This window comes from Cucurbita pepo, chromosome LG15 (genome assembly GCF_002806865.2).
Source record: "Cucurbita pepo subsp. pepo cultivar mu-cu-16 chromosome LG15, ASM280686v2, whole genome shotgun sequence".
In the NCBI taxonomy this organism is placed as follows: domain Eukaryota; kingdom Viridiplantae; phylum Streptophyta; class Magnoliopsida; order Cucurbitales; family Cucurbitaceae; genus Cucurbita; species Cucurbita pepo.
In genome coordinates this window covers 7,797,271-7,807,510 of record NC_036652.1, presented here as the reverse complement: position 1 = coordinate 7,807,510, position 10,240 = coordinate 7,797,271, and the positions used below count along the sequence as shown (strand labels likewise).

The following is a 10,240-nucleotide window of genomic DNA, read 5'->3' as shown; positions in this document are numbered from 1 at the left end:
CACCCCCCACCAAAAAAAAAAAAACACAATAAAGAAAAAAGAAGAAAAATGCATATAAACATCTTCAAAATGTGAGAGCTTACTAGGGCTGAGGACATATTAAGAGATTTCAAACCATATAATATTTTTTAAATGACACACCCACATGAAGAAATTATTAAGTTTCAAAAGGCACCTCGTTTTGAGTTTCCCCCAATATCTTGATCAACATGCAACTTCCTCTTGCTTGCAGAAGCGTCCTTATGCAGGTGATGAAGAGGACCGGCTGCATGGTAACCGGGGTCCTCCCCATCGCTTACAATGTTGACACTTGAGTCTTCTTCATTGGCACCAATTTTATTTACATCTGACCCCAGCTGATCTCCCAACTGTTGAAGTCGGAATTGCGACCTACACGTTTAGAAAAGTTACCATAATTTCCTGAAATTATCGGCATTAAAAAATGCAATCAAAAGAATTGGACAAGTATACTTGCCGCTTCAGTTCATCTTGTATCCCTGAGTAACGATTATGTNTTGTATCCTTGAGTAACGATTATGTGCTTTGACAAATTTCTTGATTTTTGATTTGATCCTGAATATTAAAGATCCAAGAAAAATAGGAATATGAAGCTGGTGTCAATCTTCAGCAGGAAACATGACAACGAATAATGTATCAAAAAGACAATTACTTGTACCTTCGACACTCCTCCCTCTCATTATATAATTGAGATTCTAGCTCCTGAATTCTAGAAGTCAAACTATCCACTTCTTGGATTTTCTCGTCCAGGTAGACCTTCAAAAACAAAGAAAAAATTGCTAATGTCTTCAATATATATTTATAGAATCATTTAATCGATAGATTTAAATATACATTATCCAGAAAATATTGCTCAATCAAAATACAAATCAAAACATATGACACTTGAGACGGCTAAAAGTACCTTCGCTTCTAATAGAGTTTCACTTTAAACCATCAGAAGAATTAAGGGACTAACTACGAGCTCTAATAACCAATCTTAGGTCAACCTGATTACAATGTTTGCAACTACTAGACATTAAAATAATCTCTGGGAGGTATGAATCCACATTACTGAAACTAAATAGGAATTACAAATATTTACTATGCATTCAAGATGCTGAGTTATCTCCTCAAAACTGTTTTCATAATCTACCTACCTTACAAATCCCTAACCCTCTATTGAATACTTCAATCCCAAAACTGACCAACAAGCTCACTCATTCACCTACAGGCTAACACTAACCAAGGGGATGAGCTGGTATGTTAATGACAATTGAAAAAAGGAAATATGCATGACCTATTGCCTATTGCCTATTGCCTGCACAAAATTAGAGGCAGAAAGCAACTAAAAGAAAGAGATAATACTAACTTCAGCTTGGTGTCTGTGGTGCTCAGCCATCTCAATATCAGCCTGCATCTTGTTTAACTGTGTAATTCAAAGATGATCAACCAAGATTCCAGAGTAGCAGTTTCTAATAAAAAGAAGGTCAAGTTATAAAACAATTGTTTTATATACCTGCCCCTCAAGAGTGTCTCTAGAAGAAGATGAGATTTTCCCTTCCCGATCTCGTTCTTCACTCCTATCTGTAATCCTCAAATTTCCAGCATAATCAGTACAGGAATCCCCATGATCCTTTTTTCTTCTTTTATGGTCACTGAAACAAGAATGTGTACCATTTCAAAGTATCCACCAGTGAATTACTAATATGCCAGTACTTATGAAAAGATAATCGTGTGTTGAAGAATGAACTCAGATCATACTAATATCGTGGCACATAAGACCTTCAAACCTAAAGGCTAAAAGTAACAGAAACTTTATAACTCAAGTATGGCTCAAGAAATAATGGAATCAGGAACTGGAAGTTCTCTCTTATTAAAATAAGAATAAAGATATACAAGGACCTGGAAGTACTCTGGTAGGAACAAAGTCGTTGATATCATATGACCACTCTCGAATGAGAAAAATCTCATAAATATACCTCGTGATGACTTTAAATAAAAATTTATCCCTCACTAGATATTTCCATCACAGGATCAAATCCTACCTTTCCTTCGCTTGAACTAATGGATTTGAAAATACAACACAATAAAAATTGTGACAATTTACCTATTTCGTTCAAGTGACCAGGATGAGCTATACTCTGCAATTTCAATTCAGATAAGAGAAATCAGGAAAGAACTTAGCTATTACAACATGTAAAAAAATATGTAGTCCACATATTCTTTTAAACTATATGTGTGTGCATGTGCGTTAAGAACCTAGCTTCTTACATTCCTTGATTAGAAAATGTAAAAAGGAAACATCATATAAACTGAGGATTGCAGCATAGGCTCTACTTGGGGGGTGAGAGAGAAAAACAAAAAGAAAAACATATGACTTTACTACCACGAGGTCCATGTCGCCCTCTGGAATCCCTTTCCTGCAGGGGAGAGTGCCTGCTGTCAAGCTTATGCCGTAAATCATTTTCTCTATATTCCTGTCTACCTGCACAGATGGGAAAATTTAACAAGTTTAGTCAATTTCAGATATTCTTTCTAAAGAATGGTTAATGAAGCAATGAAGATCATACAAGGCTTATCTTACCATTACATGGAAAAGATGAGAAACAAAATAAGGAACAGTAGTAGTGCCGCCATGCCAGTTCCAAAAGATCAATAGAAATAACGAAAAGATAATGAAAAATCCATGCCCAGATTAAACCATGGAATAACCTTCATATTGAGAATAGAACGAAGATTATACTCCTGTGACCTCGATGAACAGTAAGTTCGCATAACTTTGATCCAAATAGAAGATATCTCTGGGATTCCACATAATGATACAAGAACAGTCCAATGACATAGATTCTCAATTTCGATTCTTCATGCAATTCCCATTAAAATTGCATTACTCCAACAGGAAGTCCATTTGGCATACTCAGGAGGCATAAACCAATGAAGAACCTCTCCTAATAAAAGTGAAGCCCCATGAACCACTATAGCGTAACCCAGAAGATCGGAATTGGATAAGTAAACAAAGGCAGTGGAAGATATATAAATTAAGGAAAACAATTATAATCTTCAATGAGTACTTTCTGGTTTAGCTGATGCAGCACAAGAGCCATAAACATCTCCAGGGATATATCACAGGCAGCTCACATAGAGAAAAATCCGCCATATCCATTCCAATGAAAAAAATCCGATCCGGATAATATTTTTGACAAGCCACTTCAGTGACCATGCAAGTTTGAAGAAATTTTTATATATCTCGCATTATTGGAATCATTCAACTCATCTATTATAAATATCCATTGGTAGAGGCGTGGTGTCTCATGTGACGACTTGTGCAGAACCAATTAAAATATCGAAGATAGACCAACAACATACGCAAACCACAGAGCATAAATGAGGGAAATTGTGTTCGTATAGCTATTCATACACAGCAGAAAGAATAGTTTCTTTTTTTATAAGACAGCAGACATATATACTTTACCATACGGAACGTTCGGGAAATATTACGTATAACTAAGAAATAAAACATACACATTACAAAAATGGCATACAGCAAGAATCGTGAACAGAAAGAAGAAAGAGTACGGAAGCCAGACACTGATAGGATAAAAAATGCTGTAAATTAAGTCTCAGCATTGACTATATCAAGAAGACCGTAATGGAAGAAAGAAACACCACTGTTTAGCGTTGAATGTAAGAACAGTCAGCAACAAATATCCAAAACCAATCCCAACAAGATTGGGAGATCGAGAAAAGAATCACATACAACAACAATTGGCAGACACATATGTACTTTAGCGACTACAAACTTCCATTTCATCAACCCTAAGCCCCACATAAAGAACATATTACAAAATTAGAGATATAAAGGGTAAATTACCGGAAGAAGCACCAGCAAATCGCCTGAGTTCAGCGTTCCCATGAGCGAACGAGCAACTTGGGCGAGAACAGTGTCCTTTCTGATAAAGAACGCATAACTTTGTTTTGAAGAGTTTGCGCCCAATCATCATGGATGAACATGAACAATAACGGAGAAGAAGTATATATTCGAAGTCGCAGTAATCGCCGTTTGTATTTGCAGACAAATTAGACAGAATAAATGTAGAACCGAATTGGAGAGTAGTTGCGACAATAGAATCCGCTTCTAAAGATTGCCAATAATCAGAAAATATGCAAAAATAGTACAATAGAACAGATTCGACGGCTCGTAAATTTCCAGAGTTTGAACTTTGTGAGCTATCCGAAGCAAAACGCCGACCGCTTGGATGAACACCGTGATGAGGGGTTTTATTTTCTCCTCTATTTTGCTGCTTCTTTTTTTCTTCCGCGCAAAGCAATGGCGGGCTTTTAATTGTAGCAATTTTCCTCTTTTTTTTTTTTTTTTTTTTTTTTTTNTACGTGTCAATTGGAGAATTAGTTTATATATATTTACAGTATATATATTCATAAACTTTAAATTTAATATTTCATAATTAATTTTTATTGAAATTGGTCAATAAAAATTAAAATGAAATTGCCACATCCCCACAAGGCCTCACACAAAAGGAGAGGGTATTCTTTATTAGAAACTTATGATCATTCCCTAAATTAGTCGATGTGAGACTTTTATCATCCAACAAACCCCATTGTTGACCTCGATCCAGCCCATCTTCTCCATGACCAACCCAAACTGGGCGAAGAAATTCTAGGTGGAGCCGTTGAAGCTGGTCGGTGATGAAGGCCATGGTGACTTTTAAGAGAATTAACTTGGAGCATAGTCAAGTGGAACTTAACATGAACAAAATCAAGTTTAGTTCTCACTGGAAGTAAAATCAAGTCTTTAAGATCAAAACCCTAATTGGCCAAGAGTCGTTGGAGAGTTGATAAGTTGCCAGACGATGGAGGAATGTTCGTCAAAGCTTTCAAGAATTTTGAGATTAAACTGTCTGTTCTTCCCGTTAGAACCTTCCATAATGGACCACCCTACGTCACCATACACACCCATTTCCATTTATAATCTATTTAAAAAATATAAAATATCTCCTTCGAATAAACAATAAAAACTCAACATTATAATAAAGTATCTCCACATCATCTTGTTGGAGGATGAAAGTCTCGCGTCACCAGTTTATAATTAAAGAATACGCATTTTGAGAAAACCAAAAGCAAAGCAATAGAGCTTATGCTGACAATATCATACCATTGTAGAAAATGTGTTCATCTAACCCGTCTAATTCATTGGCCTTCATAAAATAATGGTTTTAATTCTTTTTATAAAATGATAAATATTTAAAATTAAGAATTAACCTAAAAATTTGGAATCTTTTATTTAAAATTAATTTCCATACAAAATTTTACTGATTTTTTAGAAAGAATAAACAATTATATATATATATATATAATTAACGTTATCAACTGGCATTTATTTCTTCTTCTCTCTATTTTTTATTTTTTATTTTTTTCTATAGATATATGTGGAGGATGAAATGAAACCAAAGATTATTGGAAGAAATTATCAATATTTGTATTTTATTTAGAAGCGTTTCTCGTTTTTGCTCCCATCATCACAAGAATCGATCTGCTGTCAGTTGGAATCGATCACGCTCTTCAAAAGAAAGGAGCACCGTTTCTGCATGATTTTGAACAATAAATCTTCCCTTTCCAGAAGGAATTCACCAAAATTTCTACAACAATGGAGATTTTCGTAGTCACACTGGGACATGAATTCGCCATAGAAATAAGCAATCAAGAACGAGTTCTTGAAATCAAGAGAAAAATCCAACAGTTCATCGGCATCCCCATCCAATCCCAGACTCTCTCTGTTTACGGTTGCGAATTAGTCGACGGACTCGACATGGAGGATTATCAATTCATCTCAGAAGGTTCGCGAATCGATCTCTCAATCGACCAGGTCACCGCACCGCCAAACAACTTTCCGATCTCCGTCGAATTCTCCGGCCGACAAATAAACATCGACATCGACAAAACAGAGACGGTTCACAGTTTAAAGCAGAAAATCCAGATAATCTACGGCACACCGATTCAATCAATGTCTTTATTTCACTCCGGCGTGGAATTAGTTGAAGATTACCGGAATCTGAGCGATTTCGGAATCGGTGAATCTTCGGAAGTGACCGTGTTTCTTAAAACAATGAGTCGTTTGAGCGATTGTCCATGGAGGAAGGTAAGTTTCGTGGTGAAGACGTCCTCGAGCTTGCTTAATGCAGCGTGTATTCCGATGGAAATGAAGGATTCGAGCACCGTCGGCGACGTCAGAGAATTGCTTTTGGCCGGAAAAATTCTTCCCGACGACGATTACCTGTTTATCCACAAACAGAGGATTATGAGAGATAAGTGTAGTTTAAGATGGCATGGAGTTCAAAACGGCGATTTTCTCTACGTTTTTAAAGGCACCGTTAGCTGTGGTGAATTCTGATCGCTATTGATAAGAAAAGATCGCCGTATTACATGAGATCGCAAAATTAAAATAATAAAATAATAAAAATTCCTATTTACTACTTTTGTATTATATTTATATTTTGTGTGAAAAAAAAAATTAGTTGATAGAAAATAGTAAATTAATGATTTTATCCATAACAAGAAATACTCCAATATTATTTATTTATTTTTTAAAATATCGATAATTTATTTGAAAGGAACTGAACTTCGTGAGTTTTCCCATTTATATATTTAACTTAAATAGTTAAAAAAATATTTTTGAATTTGAAAATGAAGCAATTAATTGTTGAATGGAAGAGATTTTTAAAAAATTTAAAATAAAATGAAACGAAACAATATTGTGGTCAAGGATGAAGATGAGACGATGATAAGGGACGTTCTGCTGAGCAGTGGATCTGGGTGCAGTGGATCTGGGTTCTAAGATCAAGAATGGTGGTATCGTCTTCGACTAAATTTAAATTAAAACAATATAAACTATTTTTATTTGAAATAATGATAAATTAAAATTTAAAATACATGATTATGATATTTAAAGTGTGGCCATAAGTTATATTAATTTATTTATTTTATGGATAATTAAATCGATTATTAATTACAATTATTTGCATTAAACAAATTGGAAATTCCCGCGAAATTCAGGAAAATTGGTGAACATTTTTGGCGTTGACCAAGTGGTCAATTAGGATTAGTTGGGACCCGTTAAAAAGGCGTTAAAGTGTGAGCGATCGTAGAGAATTACCGCTCTCGCTATATCCTATCCGATGCCAGTGTAATTTACGGGCAGTGAAGGTCTTAAACCAGATAAAAAAGGAAGCAAGCGACGTCGTTTTAGCAACAACCATGGACCGTCGGATCAACTACGAAATTTTATCTCCACCGTAAAAAAATAAATAGGAGAAAAACCAAAACCGACTGTAATCGATATAATAGAGCTTTGTGTGGCTTGCATAATTTCTCTCTCGCATTAAAACTTCATTGACCTTGAAACCTTGCTGTTTCAGGTCTCTTCGTCTTTGGATTCACAGCTTTTTCTCCCGGTAAATTTTTGATCATCTCTGTTTCTTTCATGTTAATCGATGCATAATTTTCTTTTCCGTTTCTTTATTTATTTATTTCTTCTCGAGCATTTTCGATTTATCAATCTGGGTTAGGGTTTCTTTTTCTACGTGTATTTTCTTTTTTGTGCCCGGATCGAAGCGCTAGATCTGTTAGTGTTTTGGGATGTAAAAGTTTCGTTGTTTGATTGTTATTCTCTCTGATCAAGCGTGTTTCAGTCTTTAAATTAACTGATCCCAATACTCTCTCTCCCCGTTGCGGCTGCTTTGATATTGTGTCTCTGTTTTTTGTTTGGGGGGTGGGGGTCTGTGTTCTTGGAAAGATATTGACATGATAACTGCTATCTAATTTGAAGAAACAAAAGATATATGATTTATGTTCCAAAGATAGAGTTGGTTCTTTCGTTCGTGGAGAAAAAGCAGATAAATACTATCCTTTCATAATTGTTTGATCCCATAGAAGAACATTTGATTGTCTAATTGTTCGGCCATGGGTTTGGAGAAACAGAATGTGTAATTGTGGAAAAAAAAAAAAAAAAAAAACCCTTAATGATTATATTCTTTTCATAATTTACAGTTTCTGTTCATTTGTTATTTTTCCATCTTTTTGATATGATGAATTTTTTAGTATTCGGTATTTTGATCGTTGATCAAGAAGTATTGAGAGGATCATAGATTAAACGTGGGACTTGTAGCTATATGAGGACGAGGGGTTGATTACTATTTATTATTAATATTTTTAACAAATCGATGCCTCTGTACCTTGTGGTTTCAACCCTGGATCTATTGTGTCTTGCAGATTCGAGCACAGCTTAATTGAGAGCAAATATCTTATTTGCTGGTTGGTTACCTGTGTTCTACTCCGGACAGCCAAGTTTCATGTCTGAATTCAACGTGCAGATTCCATCTGCTTTTGGTAACTTGTCAAGTCCCTAATCGATTTCGTAACTTGTGTTGCAGTAAAAGCCTATATATTTGTTTCAAAATTAATCAATTTATTTGGTGGTTAGACCCATTTGCTGATGCAAATGCTGAGGACTCAGGAGCTGGGGCTAAAGAGTACGTTCATGTGCGCATACAGCAACGTAACGGGAGAAAAAGCCTGACAACTGTCCAAGGATTGAAGAAGGAGTTTAGTTATAACAAGATACTCAAGGATCTGAAGAAGGAATTCTGCTGTAATGGCACAGTTGTGCAAGATCCTGAGCTAGGACAGGTCAGTTCTCTCACCCTAAATGAATAGCATTGAGCCCCTCCTTTTTTTCGTTGTTGATGCACTTATCATTTGTTCGAAAACTATTTTACTGGTGGCGATATGCATTTTAGCAGTTGTTTTCTGTGTAAAGCTGCTGGTCGATTGTATATTTATGTTTGATTAGGGTATTATTAACAAGAACCTAGAGGGTTTTATTGGGTTATTTTCAATTTGAGAGAAACATGCAATGCCACAATTAATATCATCGGTTGTTGTAATTGGCTTCAGGTTATACAACTTCAGGGAGACCAAAGAAAGAATGTATCCACCTTCCTTGTGCAGGTAAGTAACCAAGGTCTATAAGTAGTTTGTGTCAATGATTTATGTTTTCGGCAACAGTTTTCGGTATGTTCACCGTTTTTTCTGGATCGATAGGCTGGCATCGTGAAGAAGGAGAACATCAAGATTCACGGTTTCTGAAGATCATCAGCAGGATCGAATTCAATTGCTATTTACAGCAGCTTAACTAGTGGACATTATATAGCTTTTGTTTTTAGAATTTGAAGAGTGCGTGTTACAACTCTTGGTCCATGTATGTTTTCTTTCCTTCATTATGCAGACCTTGTTATGGATCATTGGACCCTTTTAATTAATGATACGTTTCCTGCTTTCTCAACCCCATTGCGACATTTAACCCATAGGTTGAATGATGGAACAAGCACTAGATACGAGATTGCTGAGCATCACTCATCCATTTTCCCTTTACAACGAATAACTAGGAAACACAAAGAAAAAAGCCACCGAGTAAAGGGGAGGTTGTAAATAGAGATTCGGCCATAACTTATTCCTTTGCTTTCTATTTTTTTTTTGGGTCCTCCACTGTTGGCGTTGTGTAGTACTTTTAGCTTTCTTGGAGTCTTTTTCCAGACCAGAGCTAGGCCGTCGCCAATCTTACTTGGAGGACTTGTTATGTTCTTAAATGGGTTCGTCAACAAAATAAATAAATAAATGGAGTGTTAAATATTAAAATTTTTATGTTATCTTTACTTTTAAATATTCATTATCCAATTTACAAGCCAAGGTTGATTGGAAAAAATTGTAAATAGAGATTAATAAATAAAAAAAATTAATTTTTTTTTGTTGTTATCACAATTGAATTTTGGAAATGTTCTTTAAGAACGAAAAATATAAAATAGTAATAGTTACCCGATTCTATCTCGTTACCAAATTAAATTATGCTAGCAGTAGCGTGTTTTTTACCATATGCAAAGGAATGATTACAATTTAAATTCTTATATAATCTTTCGGTTGAAAGGTAGGTTGATTTGTTAAAGAAAACATGTGATGAGATAATATAAATGCATCGACTAACTTTGTTTTAGAATGCAACCAATAATTATGAATACATTTCTATCACACTTTTAGGGTATATTAATAAACAATTCATAAAGTTGGATTTTATATGTTTTTTTTTTTTTTTTTTTTTTTTTTTTTTTTTTTTTTTTTTTTTTTTTTTTTTTTTTTTTTTTTTTTTTTTTTTTTTTTTTTTTTTTTTTTTTTT

The 10,240-nt window shown here is 34.8% G+C and overlaps 3 protein-coding genes across 3 annotated transcripts in view; 2 read left to right on the top strand and 1 right to left on the bottom strand.

Moving 5' to 3' along the window:
* LOC111811845 (zinc finger CCCH domain-containing protein 13-like) overlaps nucleotides 1–4,313 on the bottom strand; it is a 5,758-nt gene extending 1,445 nt beyond the window's left edge. The window contains exons 1-8 of the mRNA XM_023698889.1: nucleotides 3,872–4,313; nucleotides 2,387–2,485; nucleotides 2,108–2,141; nucleotides 1,517–1,655; nucleotides 1,370–1,426; nucleotides 677–774; nucleotides 506–573; nucleotides 176–394 (exon numbers count right to left, since the gene is read on the bottom strand). Coding sequence (XP_023554657.1) covers nucleotides 176–394; nucleotides 506–573; nucleotides 677–774; nucleotides 1,370–1,426; nucleotides 1,517–1,655; nucleotides 2,108–2,141; nucleotides 2,387–2,485; nucleotides 3,872–4,001 — 844 coding nt within the window. The 5' untranslated portion in view covers nucleotides 4,002–4,313. The remainder of the gene's footprint in view (nucleotides 1–175; nucleotides 395–505; nucleotides 574–676; nucleotides 775–1,369; nucleotides 1,427–1,516; nucleotides 1,656–2,107; nucleotides 2,142–2,386; nucleotides 2,486–3,871) is intronic.
* Nucleotides 4,314–5,559: 1,246 nt separating this feature from the next.
* On the top strand, nucleotides 5,560–6,406 carry LOC111811794. Its single transcript, XM_023698826.1, has one exon. The coding sequence runs from the start codon at nucleotides 5,663–5,665 to the stop codon at nucleotides 6,404–6,406; it is 744 nt and encodes a 247-aa protein (XP_023554594.1). The 5' UTR covers nucleotides 5,560–5,662.
* A 930-nt stretch (nucleotides 6,407–7,336) lies between these two features.
* Nucleotides 7,337–9,355, top strand: LOC111811833 (protein translation factor SUI1 homolog). The gene is made up of 5 exons (XM_023698875.1): nucleotides 7,337–7,466; nucleotides 8,284–8,400; nucleotides 8,495–8,700; nucleotides 8,968–9,021; nucleotides 9,115–9,355. The coding sequence occupies exons 2-5, from the start codon at nucleotides 8,364–8,366 to the stop codon at nucleotides 9,157–9,159; spliced, it is 342 nt and encodes a 113-aa protein (XP_023554643.1). The 5' UTR covers nucleotides 7,337–7,466; nucleotides 8,284–8,363; the 3' UTR covers nucleotides 9,160–9,355.
* Nucleotides 9,356–10,240: the final 885 nt, after the last annotated feature.

What these genes read in the sequence shown, in the direction of transcription:
- LOC111811794 (XM_023698826.1), top strand. Translation starts at nt 5,663, where the DNA reads ATGGAGATTTTCGTAGTCACACTGGGACATGAATTCGCCATAGAAATA.
- LOC111811833 (XM_023698875.1), top strand. Translation starts at nt 8,364, where the DNA reads ATGTCTGAATTCAACGTGCAGATTCCATCTGCTTTTG. An exon ending in GCAGATTCCATCTGCTTTTG is followed by an intron (nt 8,401 to 8,494) that starts GTAACTTGTCAA and finishes TTTGGTGGTTAG; the next exon opens with ACCCATTTGCTGATGCAAAT. An exon ending in TATCCACCTTCCTTGTGCAG is followed by an intron (nt 9,022 to 9,114) that starts GTAAGTAACCAA and finishes CTGGATCGATAG; the next exon opens with GCTGGCATCGTGAAGAAGGA.